Genomic DNA, 20,297 nt, shown 5'->3' on the forward strand with positions numbered 1-20,297 from the left:
AATTTACTTATTACCTGTTTTATAAAATCATATGTTATATATCTAGTTTTGTTATGATTATAAGTAAATAAAAGTTATTATTGTGTGAGTGTTATTAAAGAATAGTTGATTCAATTTTAACAGATATATCGTTTGGTTAGTTAGGTTAGGTAACCTTACCTAACTAACCAAACGATATAACTTATCGATTAATATATATATCGATCAATATTTTCATTCGCATGAGTGTAGGACATAAATTAAAGTGCAGCCATTTTATCTGTTCTACAACACAATCCCTCACATCAGAAGATGTGCTACGAACCTCTTTACGCCTTGAACCTGCATGAGCATGAACTACCACTGGGTACAGTTCCTTAAATGGGCTATGCTAATATTGATCGAAACTGGGCTATGCCAATATCGAAACCATAGATTCGATTAGTAACCTTCATGCGATTTTTTCACTATCAGCAAGTTTGTTTAGTTAGGTTAGGTTATGACAGTTTCATTTTACAACAGATATTTTTAAAAGAAACAATTATAAATCAATATTTTCAATTCAATAGTTTCAATCTATATTAGCATAGCGCAGTTAAGAAACTGTACCCCTACCACCTGACTGTTGCTGATCACCTAGGCCTACTCACTATTTAGGATGTCGTGGGTGTACAGTGGAACCCTCAGATTCGACTAGGAGGGGACTGGATATGGGGAGGAGCATAGCCTGCGGTCCCCGAGACTTAAGTAAAAGTCTTCTGCGACCGTGGGAACAACTGAAAACCGCACAAACATGTCTATTTTGCTTTACAAAAAGTGTACAGGCCTTCATAATTTTCTAAATTGTTGAGTCCGTTCCCTGATTATATTAAGTCAGATGCGTTTTTGTGTTGAATCATTTAAATCATTTTATTTGGCCATTAAATACAAACTGCACAATAGGCTAAGTCATATCAAGCATTACAATTCAACATGCACAAATCAAACATCAAATAGCCTAATAAAAAGCGACATGCAAGCAAACAAAATAAAATCAAGAGTTCAAAGCAAACATCATCTGCAAAGCAGCAAACCGTGCATCTTACCAAGCTATACATTACTTGTGTTAAATCTTTCTTTAATCATGCTAGAGAGATCTGCTTCATAAAACTCATCCAAGCTATACAGAGGGTTTGACAAAAGCCATGATTTTATTGTTTTTACAAACTTAGTTTTACACAGGTTTTTTACAGGTGTTTTGGGAGGCGATTGAAAAATTTCATACCTGAAACAGGATAACAATTCAAGACCAAACTTAACCTAGATCTGTTCATGTGAAAGTTATTTCTATTCCTTGTATTATACATATATGTATGTCGCTGTTTGTCAGAAATACACTCTCATTATCTTTGATTGCTACTAGGCTCTGTAAAATGTAATTATTAACAATAGTCATTGCACCACACAGTTTGAACAATGGTTTGCAATGGGCTCGGTATTGGGCATTACATACAATTCTTAACTTACAGCTATTTTTTGCAACAGAAGAACGCTGTGGGTGTTGGGTAAGTTAGCCTATTAACAATTGTTTGTTCGTGTCTCTTCAGCTACATTTTTTGTAACCAACTTACCTAGGCCTAGTTTATGTGGGATGTGATAAGTCACTCATTAGATTATTATGTGCGTTTTGGCCTATTCTACCTTGCGATCACATTATTTTCCAATCACAAGTAAGTGGATTTTGTTTGCAATATTTTGTTATAAATTTTGTTTGTCAGCTCATTTTAAACATAAAACACATATATGTATAATTGAGTGAATAGATCGCACCAAACTTATCATAGATGTAAACATTGCAATTAATATAAACTTAAATTTTTCAATGTGTTGTCATGTTGTGGATGCACGATGAAAACTGCAAGAGCAATTTACATTTTCTATCATGATCGGGTTTGAAAACTAGCAAGTGTAGGCTACGGTACCTACTTAAACAAGTTTTGACTATTGAATCCTTAACACTAGCACATATCACTTGTTTAATCTCAAGTTTGCAGTCAAAGAGCTTGAGCGCAATTCTAAACGGTGTGAGAAAGAAGAGAAGGCTGAAAAAGCCAAGACAAAAAAAGCTATACAGAAGGGTAACATGGAGGTAGCCCGAATCCATGCTGAAAACGCCATCAGGCAGAAGAACCAGTCCGTTAACTATCTGCGAATGAGCGCAAGAGTAGACGCTGTGGCCAGCAGAGTACAAACTGCACTTACAACTAGAAAGGTATGTTTCTGTGACTTAACCCTTCCCGAGCGTTGGCGTAAATATACAAGAACAACACTATTCAGTTGCGAGCGTTGGCTGTAGGTCTATTTTAACCAGCTTCTATTCTTAGAGGGTTTGTATTCATTGTTGATACCTTTTGTAATTTAAACTAGACAAAATAAAATATATATCTATTATTTATGGCTTTTCCAGTAGTATATACATTTTAAACTAATTCTCTAAACATAGGCTATACAGTAACAAAATATGAAATATAAACTTTTATGCATTCTTGCATTGCTCAACAAAATAGAGAACGGAAGATCCACAATTTGTTGTCTGAATCAATTGTAGGTGACACAATCAATGGCTGGAGTGGTGAAGGCCATGGATGCTGCTATGAAGTCGATGAATCTTGAGAAAATATCTGGACTGATGGACAAGTTTGAGAATCAGTTTGAGGACTTGGACGTCCAAAGTTCTTACATGGAGAACACCATGAGCCAAACAGTTACCACCTCCGTGCCTCAGAACGACGTCGACTCTCTCATGCAAGAGGTGGCTGATGAAGCTGGGTATGTGTGGGATGACTATTACACATTTACTTTTAGATACAAGATTAGACATACCATATGTGTGAATCGGATGTCACAAAAAAAATATTAATAAAGTTTAATGAGCGATTTATAGTGTGCGACATAATAAAATTTAATTTTTTCCTTTGACTTCAGTTACTGAGATAATTGTTGTGATATAAAAGTCGCTATTGCTTACTGTAAGTCATCGTATCAGTTTTACTTGTTTAAAAGTTAGCTTCTCTTACAGAACAAGTAACTTAATTTACTACAGCTCACTCTGTCGTCTCAAGTCAAGTAATAGTGACCAACTTACTTATACAAAGCTAAAGCGAAACAAACTTATTATTATAGAAGATGAGTATGTGTGTTTTTTAGATTAATTTCAATCTAAAACTGCTGATAAGTTAACACGTGGTTGTACTGTCTAGTTTGATCAGAAGTCAAAGATTTGCCGCCTAGTTGAATTTGCATACAGGTAGATATTGAGGCAATTTAAAGGTATTATTTGGTTTTTTCCATGGACTTTCACAACAATTTTGCTTGCAGTTCTATTATATCTACTAAGGCTTATACCTTTAATTTTTAGTGAGTCATTGATGATATTTGTCCTTATGAGTTATCTCTCGACGTTTATCAGTCAAAATAAGTGATACTACAGACAGAATAAACATCAGAATAGCCATAGACCAGGAATTATGAATAAATTTTGAAATTTTGTTGGGAAACCCTGATTTTACTGCAATTTTGTTGAAACGTGAATCTAAAACAAATTTTAAAGAGTGAAACACCCAGCAACATAACTCTGTTTGCTTGTGTAAACGCTCATGAAAATCTGTTAGTGCATGAAAAATACAACTGTTAAAACATTTTCTTGGCGGTATGTAATTAGGTTTATACTACGGGCTACAAAATGGAATTAATTTTCTTGGCCAAGGCAAAATTATGAACTAATTTAAGCATTCACAGAGAAATCGTGAATGTCTTCTGTGGTCACAGTAAAATCAATGTCATCTTCCACGTTCACAGCGAAATCGTGAACATAAAACAAGGTTACCATAAAATCATGAAAATCCTCTGTGATCACGTCTTCAACATCATGAACATCTTCTGCAGTCATGACGAGATTATCGTCTTTCTTGGTTGTTTTTGTTAGTCTGGTTATTTTGTGGCTATGAGAGTTCAGTGCAAATTATTGAATTACTTTAAATTTTAAATCATGAAGTTATGTACCAGTACTGTATATAAATAGGCATATTTAAATTATTTAGCCTAAGTTTTTGCTTTATGACTAATTACTGATTTAAATAGGTGCAATTCAGGTAAACATACAGATCAATAAATCTATGTCTAAAATGCAAAATCCGTTTCAGTCTGGATTTGAACCTAGAACTGCCTCAGGCTGGAAGTGTTGGGACGTCAACCCAAGTGTCACAGGAACAAGACGAACTTACACAACGTCTTGCAAGACTACGACAGGCAGAATAGTCTCGAGACTAACCGAGAATGTCAATATGAATAATCTAATCCACTGCTCTTAGAACAAGTATGTCTTGAGGTTATTGTGTTGTTATTTGCTCCATAAAATCAAAGTTAAATTTTCCTAATTGGGGTAAGGTTCCATCACCACTTTTTTAGTTTTATGTACCAGCTGTGAGTTGTTGGCTGTCGTTTCAAATTTATGGTGAGGTGGAGGGGATGGGATCGCTTCCCCTCGATTTTATTTAGTTTTTTTTTTTAACAGAGTATTGTAAAGGTGATCTACACAAAATTGGAGAATAAATTTATTTTTTTATTTAAAGCCTATGTATTATGTCAAAAAATCAAGTTTTAATTTGTTGTATTCTAATTTATAATTTGAAAGCATGTATTAGAACTGATTTTTGAACATTGAAAGTTTTTTATCTTGTGAAAATCGATTACCTTTCTAGTAATGAATGGACCTATTAATGTGATAAATATTTTTGTTCTTTTTCCATATACTTCCAACGTTAAGTTAATGTTACAACGCTTTAGTTGTTACCTTTATTACACTTTTCCTGAAAATTATGCCTTAAACATTGGTTAGTTACAATGCTAAGTCATCTAAAGCCACTCTGTCTGTTTAATCTATTATTGTACAAAATGTGAATGCTAAACCTGTAAATTATACATTTTTATATTAAGTTGAGAAGTTTTTATTAACTTTTTGAGTTTTTCCTTGACTAAGCCAGTAAGACGTGGGAGTTTAATTATGGTGTTATTTAATGTTTGTGTTCTTAGAAGATGGAGGCTCAGGTTAACCGAGGCAACAATATGATTGGAAAACGAGAGATGGTCAACATAGATACATTGTATATCTTTATAAATTACCTCTCAAAATGGTTTCCTTCTTGTTTTGCGATTACATACAAACAGCTTTGTTATTTTAGATGTTGCCTAGTAGTCGTGGCTGTTTTATGAACTAACAAGGAAAATGTAAATGCAAGGGTGGAGCAATCATACACACATAAGAAAAAATTTATCAACTATATTGCTCACAAAATATTTACAGTGTCTTTCATGTTAAATAAGTCCTAACACAGTACTTATTTAAATACAATTATTTTTCTCGAGGTAACAGCAACATGGCACAGTCTATTACCAAAATATTAAACATCTTTCTTATCAAAATATACGGTGATGTTTTACTCTATCCAAGTACTTCAGTTGCAACAACACAACTCCTAAGTGTTTATAATTCACTTAATCAACTCATAAAATGTGATGAGTACAACACACAAACTTAAAAAGAAATCATCTTAACCAACACCCTGAATTATAAAATAAAACTTACTCAAATAAACTAAAATTTTATTTTAAAAGATCAGTCTTGAACTGCACGTCGGAATGTGAATGAAGAAAATGTGACAAAGTCATAATAGCAAAACAATGACAAAACATTATCTGTAACCTTTCACACACAGCACCCGTCGACAGTTTGTTTCTCCTTGAAACGAAACCACATGAATATTTTACAGTAAAAATGTCAGTCTTGTCATGAAACTGCTATGAAAGAGAATCATGATCTCAAATAAACAAGAAATGAAAACAGTTACACCATGGATATTGTGACGTTGATTCCAAGGTTCCCGGTGTCAGCAAACAGCTGAGCAATGCAAGTATCGAACACGAGGCAGTCTGAGTTATTGATGGACGAGGCGATGCCTTCGTGGATGCTGCGTGGAGTTGCCTCCCAAGTCAGTCTGCGGCGGTGGCCGTTTAGCTCCAGTCTGCAGGACAAAACAGTAAAAGATGAATTGCTGTGTGAATTTAAATCACAGTCCGGCATAAATAGTATATTACGTTACTAGTTCTGAAAATAAGTGTTTACCGAGTGTGGTCCTTCCCATGCGAGACGAAGTCGAGTACGGGATTACCATACGAGTTCGGTACACACATTTTGGACAAGTTACGTACGATAGTTTACGCCATACTACTAAATCTGTACAAACCCTTATATATTTCTACCAACTAAAGAACTAAAAATCACTAGTCATAACCTCTAGGAGAGGTTATGTTTTGTTTATAACCATTCATTGCCACCTAAATACAGTATAATCAGCTGATTGGTGTCCGGTAAAACTCACTACAGTACAGTAATGACGTACAGTACAGTACGCAATGAGACCCCATTTGAATATGCTGGCGGTTCGTCAAAATAACGTAGTGTGGTAAAAAAAAATTAGGACCAGATTATCATATTGGTTGGGAATAGCATTACAAAATTGAAGCAATACATTTCTATGACAGTTGATTGTAATGATCGATCACGGCAAAAATAACTATACAAAGGATGTAGGCCTATTTAATGTATACATTTTTACTTGTGAAATTTGTTTTAGATGTTGATAGTTCTGAGACAAACTGAGAAGTTAAATTAATGTTATATTTATAAACATTGTTTTAATATATTGATTTATTAAAAACAAAAACCATGAAAAGTGATCACTCCGCTCAACTGGCTTTCACTGCTATGAAATCAACCCTAGTGCATGTTAGGCTAGGATTATACTAGGACGCTGGCGTCCGAGAGGCCAGCGTCCGGGACGCTAGCGGGGCATTAAATCAAATGGGGGCGATTATACTATGGGTGCTAGCGTCGGATGCTAAAAAAAGCCACCGGACGCTCGAAGCTATTACCGTAGGTGGCATGGTAAGACCTAGGCCTGGGACCGATTTACTTTGTCATCTTGATGTCCCCAGAGGCCAAAAACACCATCCGTTCGTATAGATTTAAATATTATATATATATGTCTGTAAACGCGATAACTGGAGTAACTTAAGTCCTATTTTTGAAGAAATTTTGTTTTAAGGTGAAGGGTGGGATAAACTTGAATGAGTTCGCGAACCAGCATGAACAGACCTTGGGAACGGGGTTGTATGTGCTAAAAAAGGGGGTTTGTAATTTTTGACCCGTAAAACTGAAAGATGCCCAATTTCTCTCTAGACAATTTTTAGCTTAAAAACAAATAATTTAGTATATTTAAGTGTTTTTGTACTGTTATTAGTTATGGAGAAAATTAAAAAAAGAGTATATTAAAAATTGCCATGTTATTTTTATAGAAAATGTTGTTATGGGTTGGAATTTGCTTGTTTATGGATATATTTTGATTAAACTTGGACGATTTGTTTTATACTAAGCTAATAATACAGTATTTTACTAAAAAACACACTTTATTAGCCCCCTTAAAGCATCAAACCTTGGTACACGTTAAACCTTAATGTTATTTAAATAGATATAAACAAAAAGTGACTAAACATTGAAATAAAATGGCAGTCCGAGAGGCTAGCATCCCATCACAAATCACGTCATTTTTCGGCTCGAGGTGGGACGCTAGCCTCTCGGACGCCAGCATCCCGGACGCCAGCGTCCTAGTATAATCCTAGCCTTACACCTGATTACAGTTTTGGCAACCTCAGCTGATTAGCTACATTGTGCTTATTGTACTTTTGTTTTATTTTATCTAAGGTAGGATACAATAGGCGGGGATACTTTAATAGTATTGTGCTTACATTTCTGTGCAAGTTATTTTAATTTGATAATGACTTATGTTCAGTGTTGGGGAAGCTACTTTTAAAATGTAGCTAGCTACAACTACTGCTACATTTCCAAAAAAGTAGCTTAGCTACAGCTACAGCTACAGTTCCGAAAAAGTAGCTAGCTACAACTACAGCTACAATGAAATGTAGCTACAGCTACAATTTTAGCTACTTTTCCAAAGACGTTACTTTTTATCCCACGCATATTAGGTAAATGTAAAATTAATTGCAACTACATTTTTATTGAACAAACATATAAACAAAAAATGTCAGTATTGTAGCATTGACTATATGCTATTGACTATTGACTATATTGACAGGTATAGTCAATGATTGTATCTAACATTACTTGGAAAACAAATTATTCCTAGATTGTATTTAATTTATTGGCATTATAAACCTAACATTACAACAACAGAACCAAATAGTTGGGTGTCCCATCATATTTAGTACTTATTTTTAAATGTTGCTTTATTTTTAAGCTTTGTATATGTAAATTTCATTAAGTTCAAAGGACATACAACCAAACTTTATTTTAAAAGCTCATTTTATTTATTTAATATAGATTCATTTATAGATGTCTTATATCAACAATTATGACCAATAAAACTGTAAAACGATTATTTAAAAATACCTTTTTGTGTTACAGAGCCTAGCCTACTGAAATTTGAGTTTATTGCCTTTCTTTACTTTTAATGTTAAAAACGACATTGCTATAACTTTTAACCATAGTGATAAGTTACTTGTTCTATGAATAACACTTTTCAATGTCAAGAAATCGTCCTTTATTGTCATTATGCATAGGGAAAATTGTGCTTCAACCTAGTTGGTACAGAAAACAGTATTCAGCAACTTATCCTGAAATCGGCTTTTAATTTAAACATGTTGAAATTTGTAAAGTAAAAATAACATGTAGGCCTACTTGGCTATGTAACAAGTTGGCTATGGTAGGCTTGTTCTTGCAAGGACTAAACAGATATATTCCTAATAATTGAACTTGGACTTGGAACTTTTGGTATTTGTCTTAAACCATAGCATAGCCTAGGAATAGTCCTATACAAGAGCTGTTAGCAGGAGCAAACTATGCTATTTGTTCAATGTAAGTTTCATGTTATATGGAGATTTTTTTGTTACAATTATCAATTAGTCTAGGCATATCTTAAATCACATCAGGAAACTTCCTCTTTGTTAATTTAGTAAACCTTTGAAAAATCTTTGTAATCTAACCAAGGAAGGGCTTGTGGTGATGAACCACAATCAACAGCTGAAGCAAAGGTTGATAGACCAGCTTTCTCATTATTTTAAGGTTTAGTGTTGGTTTCCATTAAAACCCAAGTTGAAACACTATCGATATAATAAAGAAACTAAATTGATTATTAATTTCCCTGACAATCACTTGCAAGCATTCAATAGCTTCTCTTGTCACCGGTAACGTTTAAAAGTCGTCTGCATCTAGCGATTTTATTTTATCTGACAGTAATCATAGAGTAGTAAATTAAGGAAATGAGAGGCAAAAATGTGGATAACACTCATTTAATGGCCTCCATTTTCACACAACGTTGTTTGTATAGGGAATGAAACGGGAAACGGCTGCAACCAGCTGTATGAAGCCAGCCTAATTTTTTTGAAAATCTCAGTTTGAAAGGTTTCACGTAAGGTTGAGGTTATGATAAAAATCACTACCTCAAACAATGTTAATGTAGCGAGAAAAGTAACTAAAATTCCGCTACAACTACTTTAAAAATGTAGCTAGCTACAGCTAAAGCTACAAAATCTTAAAAGTAGCGTAGCTACAGCTAACGCTACAAAAAAAGTAGCGCGCTACTGTAGCGTCGCTACTTGTAGCGCGCTACTTCCCAACACTGCTTATGTTAATGAAATACCCGAGGTGTGAAATAACTAAAAATAGGATGTTAATTACAATTATCTGGTGTGTGGCAAAATTCATTAATATCTATAGTAAGTGATGACATCCCTATTGATTAAGCGGGCAACAAACTCCAGAATATCTCCACATGTGAATAAGTCCTTAAAAAAATTGTAGCAAAAATAACATATAAACAATTTTTATCAGTGCACCTAGTGAGAGAAACTGAGTTTTTATTTTTTTATTTTAAATATTTTTAAAAATTGTAGCAAAAATAACATATAAACAATTTTTATCAGTGCACCTAGTGAGAGAAACTGAGTTTTTATTTTTTTATTCTAAATATGAGTTTTAAAAGTAGGGGTGTGCGAATAGTGATTTTCAACCTCGAGCCGAGCCGAGCCGAGCTTTTTCAAAAATTTTCGAGCTCGAGCTTTTTCGAGCCGAGCTTTTTCTAGCGTCACCTTATCTAAATTATTAAACTTTTTTTCCTTAAAAAATTGCATAATAATAATGTTCAGTCAATTTTTAAATAAACACAATGTTATTTTAATATGTTTAAAAACATTGACAATTGTCAAGACATCAAATAGTAGATAATCACGATAAGAACTGAACTGAACTAAATTAAGATGCAAGAAATAAAAGGATAATTGAAGGCCTGACGATATATGCAGTGCAGACTGAGCTGAGACAATCAGATTGTCTTTCATAACAGAACAGCAACGCGACCTTGAATGACGACAAAATAACTAGCAAGTCGATTACATTATTATGTATATTGTAACTACTATGAATATTTAATTCTATTTTGTATAAATACAAAATAAATTTAAAAACACGTGATTATTCTTGTTGTTTTCCATGCACAAAATATTTTAGTTTTATCAATCGTATTAATCAAAAAAGAACATAGTTGGTTTGGATCCAAAAAGGTGGAGAGAAGTAAAAAGTAAACTTATATTAAAAAAGATATAATTGACATATGGTGGAAATAGACCAAAACACTAAAATTAATAGAATAACACACAAAGTAAACAAGAAATGAAATAAAGAACACAATGAATTAACACTGTCACTCAATTTTGTTATCAAAAGGGTCAGCGAACTAATCAATAAATAGCCAAAACCAGTTTCCTCCCCTTCTTGCAGTCTCACCACCACCCCTCCCCCCTAAACCGGGAGGCCCAACACTTTGTCCTTGAAACACCCACGTCCTTTGTACCCCTATGAAACAATAAACCCTTACACCCGTGTTGCTGTTTTTACAACAGGTTTATGAATGCGATCACTATTTTTAATTTTCCAGAATTAACTATCAATTATTATTATTTGCAAGTTACTGAAATAGGAAACTACATCACATTATGGTATTCAATGACCCATGTATTATTATCAAAAATTAATAATTCATTACTTATTTTGATAATAAAAAGCATTCACTACAGCACGCACCACTTATTGATAAATATAATCATCAAGGTAACTGTTACTTTATACAAAATAAAAAAGGTACAAAATTGTGTGGCCAGTCAAACTTTATAAACAAACATTTTATTCTATAAAATACATATGGTAAATAGGGGTTGGTTTAAAGGAAATAAAATACAAAACGGATAATTAATTATTTTGATAAACATTAGAAAGGTTTATAGGATTGATTGAACTAAAATAAACTTATAAGTAGAAAAGTCTTCAACCACAATCTGTTTAATCAGTACATTGTTAGAGAGAGAGAGAGAGAGAGAGAGATAGCAGATAGGGGCGTTTGATAAGGAATCTGAAAAAGTAAACAAACAAGGAACAACGACACGACGATACTCGTTTACAGCCTTATTGTGTCGCCCACTACATTTGCTCACGTGACCACTTTTTGTTTCTTCCTTATCTTTCATCCGTCCCAAAATAGAATTCCTGAAATTGTTTGTTGGTATAATCTCCCCTCCCACACAAGGCGCAGTGCTCAGTGCGCACTGTAGGTTGTCATGGCAACCGTGTGTCGTCATAGCGACAAGCCAATCACGCACTCGCACTGCGTTGTATATTACGATACGAATAGCTGTTAGAAAGACAACGCGATAGGTGGTCGTTTGTCTCTTTCCTATCTCCTCAAAATTACGATCGATAATCATTGCGTCTTGACTGAGCTGAGGTTCGTGCTTATCAAACCTCGAATGCATGAACAACGTAGAATTGTGATAACATTGTTTTCAATTATGACCCAAATTAAGTGTTTTGTCTTTTTATTAAAAGCTCGACTCGAACTTCGAGCTTTTTCAAAACGTCTCGAGCCGAGCCGAATAATGAAAAGCTTGACCAAAAAGCTCGAAGATTCGAGTACTCGCACACCCCTATTTAAAAGACACTTTGCACACTAATTACACATTATATTTTGTCTACAGTTAGGCCTATTGAGTTGTAATTAAATGAACCGTTAAAATATGAAGTTAGTATATTGTATGTTCAGTCAAGTTGCCTTTGATTTTTGTATTAATTTTATATGTCTTTGTTTTTAACAGTCCATCTGTAATTCCCATCACATTATCAAATGTCAATTATCATTGTTGCATTTATTCGTCTCAAATCTCTTTCAATAAATAAATTTATTCGTCTCTCTTAATAAATTATACTCTTTTATACCAAAACCTCGACTTTTTCCTCTATAATATAATTTCACCCCACATTTTTGGTCCTTTCGAGCCTCGGATTTTTAGCTGCATTCTTGTGGGGACGATAAACGTAGTCACATAGTCTCCTGTTTGCATAGTAAAATGAAGTTAATCAACTTGATAAATAATTAATTTGTTTTTCAAAAAAATGTTTACATAAAATTTTACATGTTAAAATTAATATAAAATACATATGCACCATTTCCTGTAGATCGCAATTGAAATTAACTTAAGCCAAAATTTAGTTTTGTTCAGTTGTTACTCGGAGTAAACCAAGTAAAATGTTGAGCAATAATTTATTTTGCAATCTACTAAATTGCACAAAATGTCGCTTTGTATGACATCTAACTGTAGACAAGATTTCTCACCTGTATGCAAAGTGTTCAGCCTGTTTCCTGGAGCCGATGAGTTGCACGATGGCGAAGAACTGCTGATGTCCATCGTACTTCTCTTGTTTCTCCAGCACCAACATGAAGTGATGTCCGAAGCAACTCTGCATCATGACCCAGTCCACAGCTCCAGGCAAGTTGATGTCTGTAGCTAGGAACACAATGTCCTCGCCTTGCAGCGTGGTGATAGATTTGTGTGCTACCATCAAGTGAGGCATAACCTGCAATGTAGCGGAGTGTGTATAGTGCTCAGCAGGCAGCTGGGTGCTATCATGAGAAAGGTCAGAAGCTGTCAAGTCGATGGTTCAAAACCAGACCCAGCTAGTAGTGATGGTCAAAACCAGAAATTGTTAATATAAAAGCGTAAACCGAAACTTTTCCAAAGATTTGATGGTTTTGAGATTTGGTTTTGACACTTCAAAAAAAAAAAAAAAAAGTCTTTGGCATTGAAACAAAAATGGTAAATGAATATAAAACTCACCCTACAAGTCTTTGCCATATAGGCCTAATATAACCAGAAATTGTTGACTAAATATATGAATTCAGGAAAAGGTCTTCTGATTTTAGCCAGCAGATCAGCTCCTTACTAGTTTGTTTCTGTTAAATGCTCTTTTTGCTAGGGCAAGCCAACCCATAATCTTATTCCATACAAGATGGTTTGAAAATTATTGGAATATATTGAAATAAACCATAAAGGGAACAGTGATCTGTAGATCTACCAAGTAAACAGAAATTGTCGATATCCAGGCATGTACTGTGGATACGATATTCCCTGGTGTGGATTAACGTCCGCACTAGTGAGTACTACGGCTATCCGCAGTACTATCCTGATAATTAGACCAATTTGTTAATTACAAGGAAAATATGTGGTTTAGATTTCACTATAAACTGTAGGTCCCTCAGTTGCCATTGGCTGTATGGGCTATTAATTAACAGCTGTGTCTAAGGAACATGTCGGCTTTAGTCCCTAACAAGACTACAAGATCACACCACTAATCCTACACTCATATTTGGGTTAAAATACGCACATAGTGGCGTCACCATCTTAATTGTTATAACTGATGAGAGTCAACACAAGTTTTACATTTTCTCAAGAGACAGGCGACTCACTTTAAACCCCATGCAGATCAAACATTTAGCCCACCTGTTCAAGAGTCCCTTGCCACTTGCAGCTGGCTCCGGGACACGGACAGGAGTACGGCCGATGCTCACACAGATCCTCGTGTTCTACTTTCTGTGGGTGAAGCAGCGACACATTGCAGCCCGAGGAGGAATACTTGCAGGGGAAAAACACTGTGTTGGCAACCTACAACACAGCTCAGCTATAGCAGTTCTACCGTAGTTGAGGATCAAAATAAGTTAACAGGCTACTGGAAATGGTTCTATGGGACAAAATTATGAATAACATTTTTTCCAAAATCGCTTAAACTTTAGCCAGATATTCGCCATTTTGTATGTTGTTTTACATAAATTTTTTATCCTTACAAATTTTCTCAACCGATCTTCATGAAACTTTGTAGGCACTATGTATGTTAAGGTAAAGAGACCTATACCTATATCAAAAAAAAAAAAAAAAACATATAACTTGGATGTTTATCATTTAAATTACTAAAAAACTGTTACTTTTATTATAAAATGCCAAGAACACTTTTATTAAGTATTTAAAATTTGCTATTGAAAAAGATTTAATGACAAAAGCTGAAATATTACAATTTATTGTTGTAAAATAGGACTAAGCTAGTCAGGATGCACACCTCATTTGCCTTATTTTACAACTAAAAATTGTGATATTTTAGCTTTTTGGTATTTTCCTCCCTGTAGCGGCAAACATAGGTACTCGTTAAACCTAATGATTTAAATACAGAGGGATGCAAAAGTAGGTATACAGTACAAACAGGCATCAGCCTGAACACACAAGGAATTGAGTGTTTTTTGTCAAGTACAATATTTTTAAGAGTTAATTTAAGTGTCTTAATACTCTTAAAATAAATTTAAAAATTTTGCTTTTTATATGTGTGAATATATTTTTCTATAAAATGTTTCATTACTGTATACCTACTTTTGCACCCCTCTGTATATTTAAGTGAAAATCAAATCAGACAAATGTAAATTTGCTTAGTCTGCAGGTGTGCAGCGGTGGGGGTATTTAGAACAAGCCAAACTGAAAAGAGATAAAATATAGCACCTTTCATGTCATACCAACTATCTTAGTAAGGCCTACATGATTTCGTGACTTAGCATTTGATCTCTTGAGCTTGTAGGCAAGGCAGTAGTTATGTTTTAGGGATAGTTTTTAATGGGACCTAGGGTTTGATATCTTGAGGAGTCGGTTATGACGGGGTTTAATGTTCAACGTAATTCTCAAATGTGTATATTTAGGGTTCATTGCTTAAAAAAAGGTGTTGCTTGCTGACAAGTTTGATTTTATCATAAAGATCAATAGGTGCATGTTTAATGAAACTGTCAACGTAATTAAATTATAGTAATATACCCTAAGTAGCTTTGGTATATTGTTCTTATAATATCAAGCTCATAAGCAGAAAGAACAACTACCTATGCGCTGCCGCCAAGTTTTCTTATGCTTATTTATCTGCTTACATCGTATGCTTACCTTCTCCATTGCAAGGTTACGGATGTTGCCAAGGGGTCCGCGACAGGTTGGGCAACAAGTGAGCTTGGGGCGACAATTGCTGCAGACAAGATGGCCGCTCTGACATTGTAGAATGGGTGGCAGAACATAGTCAAAACAAACTGGGCACTCAAACAGGGAGGCTAGGTCTGTGGACACTGGAACTGACATTTCAAACCATTAAAGTTAGGTAATAGGTATTATAGTTTAATTAATCATAACATCCATTTTGTAAAAAAATGATAGTATAAGTTGGCCAATTAGATCTGACTGGGTCCAAGGGAGAAAAATGATGTTTATTGATTTAGAGATAAACAAATTTGACTAACTCAACACTCAGCTAAACTTATACAAAATCTGAAAAAAACTAAGCATATTTAAAATCACAGTAGCTTACCAAACAGATAATGGTACAGTTAGTTTACACAACAATCGTGTGAAGATAGTTTACGACGGTGGTTTGAAAACTTCTAGGAGTGTCGTAAAGACTAATTATGGGAGTTGATTACACTACTCTACCTACAACCGTTTTTAATTAAGTTTGTACAACTTATTCTGGATATTGGTTCTTAACGCCACCTATAGGACATTGTTATCAGGGTATTGTTAATCGATCATCAAAAGTCGATGCTGATAGCAATACTAAACACGTCTGCGAAGATGATGTGATCGGAAGAATAGGTACTACAATTGTTGGGATTGTGCAAGACGGCGATGACATTTCCATGGCCAGGGGGGACAATGCTTGAGTCTACACAGCTGCGGGAGATGACAAAGTCTACATGGGAGATAAAACCATGAGAAATCCTAAAATGTTTGCTGCGATCACGGTAGACGATAGTGATGGCTACATGATTGTGAAGACGATAATGATGGCTACACGATTGTGAAGAAGATGATGGCTACACGATTGTGAAGACGATAATGATGGCTACACGATTGTGAAGACAATAATGCAAGTAGAGAGGTTCATGATTTTGCCGCGATTGCGAGACACCATAAGGATGCCCTACACAACAGCAGAGACGATTTTAAGAAGTGTTTCACAATCAGAGAAGATGACAACAACCCTACACAACCCCCGGAGATAATGAAAATTTTGCCTTGATCACAGAAGAGGTTGACAGAGTTTCCAAAACAGCAAGAGACTAAATGGTGTTGCTCCTCTTACTGCTGTGCAATACTCTTTTGCTGCGACCACGGATGACAGTGATGATGTTTCCTTTTTTGAGGAAAATAGCCGGAATTTTACAATGATCGCAGAAGACAACGATGATGTCCCCACGACCGCATGAGATGATCACGATATTACCTCAAGTTTAACTTGATTGAAAATCACAGTCTGGTACCTCTCTAGTATAGTAAAAATTCTTTTGCATCTTTTTGTAATATCTTCATTTAAGTGCCTTTGACATGGTATTTATTTCAGTTCAGAAGGGGTTAAACTTAAGTTGGCTAGTTAGGGTTTTTAACTGCTGCAGATTTTTTTTGTTTACTTGAATAAAACCCCAATAACCTTAAAATACTTTATGGAAGGAAAGAAAGTCAGGGGTTGATGTAGTATTACCAGTCCAATAAAAAAATTTGGTAAAACTAAAAAAGATTTTGGTACGGCATTAAGATGGTTTTTAGGTAGGCCATAGAGAAGTAAGATACAAATCAAATCACAGAGGAAACATTCAATGCTACAATCGTCTCCAACACCAGTCGCTTGTGTCCAGTGCAAATTCTATTGGTTGTCCCCTTTCGCTCTCCTCTCACTGTCTTGTACTTCAGCGCTCTTGCTGTAGGAAGAGCATGTACGATACAACTGCTCTTGTAAACAATAGCTTTTCAGGCTCTTCCTTGCTCGGTTCTAGTATATTTCTGCCTCACCATTCCAGAGCTAAAATACTTGCTTAAAATACTTAGTAAGCAAACCTAAAATAACTTACCCTAATCCCTGCGGAGTAGGCCTACTATGGAAGTAACGTTAACAAGACCTGCCTACCAAATTAATATCTAACTTAACTTTGCCTATCTTAAGTTGGTTATGTAGGCCGCAAGAAAGAAAAACTTAAAATTTTACCAGAAACAGACGAAGTCGTTGGCGCAATCGTGTTAAGGCCACTAGTGGATGTGTTAGTTGTACTCCGCCGTTGTTTTGAATATGAAGTGTTTGTTAATTTATCACACATTTTCCTGGTGAATAACGGCAAGTTGTTTAATCTGTATTATATCTGAAAAAGATGCAACATACATATTAGGCTACCTACTGTATATATTTTGAGCATAGCCTACCGGGTGATCTAATAGGAAAAATTTTGGGGACAGTTCCGCAGAGAACCTGCAATATATTATCAGATGAATAACGTTATATATATATATATCAATAATTATGCAATTCAATATAACTTAACCTTCCTATGTTTTTATTTCACTAGCTATGTAGGCCTAACTTAAACATTAAAAAATTGAGATATGAATTGTTTAAAATTGTATTGACATCTTTCTCAATAAAAACAATAATATAGGCCTAAATTATAACCAAAAACTAATTAAATTATTTAATGAAAAAAAAAAACAAAAACAAAACTAGTTAAAACCACAAACTACGATAAAGGAACTTAAGTCTATGATTTTGCTTTTAAGGAGATCAACCGTTGCTCCTGAGAAAATTGACGCAGTTATCTATAAGGCACTGTCAATATGATAACTAGTATAAAATAAATACAAAAAGCTTCTTTAACGATTTTGTTATTGTTTTTATTTAAATCTTATGGCTTAAAATAAGTTAATCGATGCAATATTAATATAATCGGATCGTTAACTTATTCTTAATCATATAGGCCTAAGTCAAGTTAGGTATCATATGTATTGTTATTCATCAAAAAATATAAGACATAAGACATTTATTCATCATTTATACATATGAAATGCATAGACAGGTCAAATTGTTGGTAAATACATCTCGTATTCAGTCTTGGGTAAATAAATGTATAAATATATAAATAACAAGGAATTCAGTTGATAAGTTAACTTATTCATATAGATATGGTAAGTTACTGTATCATATATATATAGGCTATATATATATATTGTTATTTATCCAATAATATAAGTTATCGCAGGTTCTCTGCGGAACTGTAGTAGGTACCCAAAACTTTGAACAATGCCAACACTCCCAAATATATAGGCCTACCGTTTATTCTAGCACTGGCCTAGTCTAGAGATGGTTTAAAGTTACGCAGAGGATAAGCATCCGGTAACAGGACGTGGATTAGGCGTCCGGCAGTTACTGTCATAACCTAACCTAACCAACCAAACTTGCTGATAATGAAAAAAATCAAATGAAGGTTAAATTCTATTCATAACATAAAATTATAAATGCCAAAAATTCTAACAAAAGATGTACAGTTAAGAAGAAATTACATTCAAAGCAAAATCTGTGACAAAAAGTTAAAGAAACCGATGGGTTTCGAACCAGGGACCTCTTGGATATCAGCCGAGCACTCTATCCACTACACGACGAACAACGCTGGCCGAACATCGTATCGTTGTGGTAATGGCATTTCGGGACCCCACAACCCAGTGACGTCACTAACGGACGCCTAATCCACGTCTGGTTACCGGACGCGTATCCTCTGTGTTAAAGTTATTAGCCACATGTAAGTTATAGCACAGAAAACATACTACTATAACCCAGAATGCCAACCGCATGGTAAAAAGCATTAAGTGTTTTGAGAGAGCTAGCATGGCAACGCTGGTGGCGCTGCCTACGAATTGACAGGCAAAGCTCTCTCAAAACACTTAATGCTTTTTACCATGCGGTTGGCATTCTGGGTTATAGTAGTATGTTTTCTGTGGTTAACTTATAGCTAAACTTACTAGCTTAGGCTTAAACAGGTTTTTTAATCCTTTGGACAAAGGCCTAAGTTAACTTAGCCTATAGGAATACGGTACTAGCAAAGAACAAAATTTACAGATTTAGCGTAAAATGTAAGTAAAAACTACCTAGTTAGGCCTACCTCATATAACTATGCTAATAACCAACATAAGTTAATTACTAGAACCTAAGCCTGTAAGCCTAATTAAAACTTGCACATGTCAATCAAATCAAACTCAAACAAATTGATACTCAAAGATAGCCTTTAATACCTATTCAATTATTAATACCTTACTAAACTTATAAATCAAGATGGTGAACAGAATTAGTATAGATTAGGCCCAAGTTATGTTAATCATTTTTAACTTAGGTAGGGCCTACCCCAGGCCTAATGATATATTTATTAATTGTACTTATTAGCAAGTAAACTTGGGCTCTTTAAATACCAAATGCAGCATACAAATGTAATAGATTTTTTTTTGCTTACTACTAGGCTATTGTAAACATTTTCTTGGCTAGGCCTAACAAGCACAACACAAAATCAAATCCCACAGGCTTTTGGGGATTTCTAATAAGCTTTACTTTTGTAATTAGATACTATGTGGAATTGTAAAGTATCCTTACTTGTATTTTTGCAAGGTAGGTACGGATTCAAACTAAATAATATAATTTAGGATGTTGACACGCGACAAACTGTAATATTATGGTTACAATTTTTAATTTAATTATATGAAGACCAAACCTAGGTTATGTCAAACATCAAACAACAACAGCAACTGGACTGGATTGGACGAGAGTCCGTACAAGAAAAGAACGAGACTAGACTCCTAGACTACTACGTGCTACTACTCGGACTGGGAGTGGGACTGAAACTGTTCTTTGAACTAGAAAATAGAAATCTAATAGCATAGATAAAAAGGCTACGTGGAGTAATATCCAAGCCTTAAGCCTTAAGGGCTCAGAAAAAAAAACTAGAAAAAGGAAATACTACCATAGATAAAATATACAAGGTTAGTCTATGATACTACCA

At 34.6% G+C, this 20,297-nt stretch overlaps 2 protein-coding genes across 2 annotated transcripts; one reads left to right on the top strand and one right to left on the bottom strand.

Annotated features, from left to right (window-relative positions):
• Window positions 1–291: 291 nt before the first annotated feature.
• On the top strand, window positions 292–4,952 carry LOC128985175 (charged multivesicular body protein 1b). The gene is made up of 4 exons (XM_054404557.1): window positions 292–346; window positions 1,965–2,230; window positions 2,567–2,787; window positions 4,161–4,952. Exons 1-4 carry the CDS (start codon window positions 292–294, stop codon window positions 4,273–4,275), a joined length of 657 nt encoding a protein of 218 aa, XP_054260532.1. The 3' UTR covers window positions 4,276–4,952.
• Window positions 4,953–5,280: 328 nt separating this feature from the next.
• LOC128987614 (E3 ubiquitin-protein ligase Siah1-like) lies at window positions 5,281–20,007 on the bottom strand. Its single transcript, XM_054408560.1, has 6 exons — window positions 19,892–20,007; window positions 17,471–17,621; window positions 15,385–15,566; window positions 13,918–14,079; window positions 12,753–12,994; window positions 5,281–6,038 (listed from the first exon to the last, which is right to left on the bottom strand). The coding sequence occupies exons 2-6, from the start codon at window positions 17,577–17,579 to the stop codon at window positions 5,861–5,863; spliced, it is 873 nt and encodes a 290-aa protein (XP_054264535.1). The 5' UTR covers window positions 17,580–17,621; window positions 19,892–20,007; the 3' UTR covers window positions 5,281–5,860.
• Window positions 20,008–20,297: the final 290 nt, after the last annotated feature.

Source organism: Macrosteles quadrilineatus, unplaced genomic scaffold (genome assembly GCF_028750875.1).
Source record: "Macrosteles quadrilineatus isolate MER2022 unplaced genomic scaffold, UCM_ALF_1.0 Scaffold_2__2_contigs__length_208266976, whole genome shotgun sequence".
Taxonomy (NCBI): domain Eukaryota; kingdom Metazoa; phylum Arthropoda; class Insecta; order Hemiptera; family Cicadellidae; genus Macrosteles; species Macrosteles quadrilineatus.

What these genes read in the sequence shown, in the direction of transcription:
- LOC128985175 (XM_054404557.1), top strand. Translation starts at nt 292, where the DNA reads ATGTGCTACGAACCTCTTTACGCCTTGAACCTGCATGAGCATGAACTA. An exon ending in CTGCACTTACAACTAGAAAG is followed by an intron (nt 2,231 to 2,566) that starts GTATGTTTCTGT and finishes AATCAATTGTAG; the next exon opens with GTGACACAATCAATGGCTGG. An exon ending in GAGGTGGCTGATGAAGCTGG is followed by an intron (nt 2,788 to 4,160) that starts GTATGTGTGGGA and finishes AATCCGTTTCAG; the next exon opens with TCTGGATTTGAACCTAGAAC.
- LOC128987614 (XM_054408560.1), bottom strand. Translation starts at nt 17,579, where the DNA reads ATGTGTGATAAATTAACAAACACTTCATATTCAAAACAACGGCGGAGT. An exon ending in GTAACCTTGCAATGGAGAAG is followed by an intron (nt 14,080 to 15,384) that starts GTAAGCATACGA and finishes GCTGTGTTGTAG; the next exon opens with GTTGCCAACACAGTGTTTTT. An exon ending in GGCAAGGGACTCTTGAACAG is followed by an intron (nt 12,995 to 13,917) that starts GTGGGCTAAATG and finishes GCTACATTGCAG; the next exon opens with GTTATGCCTCACTTGATGGT.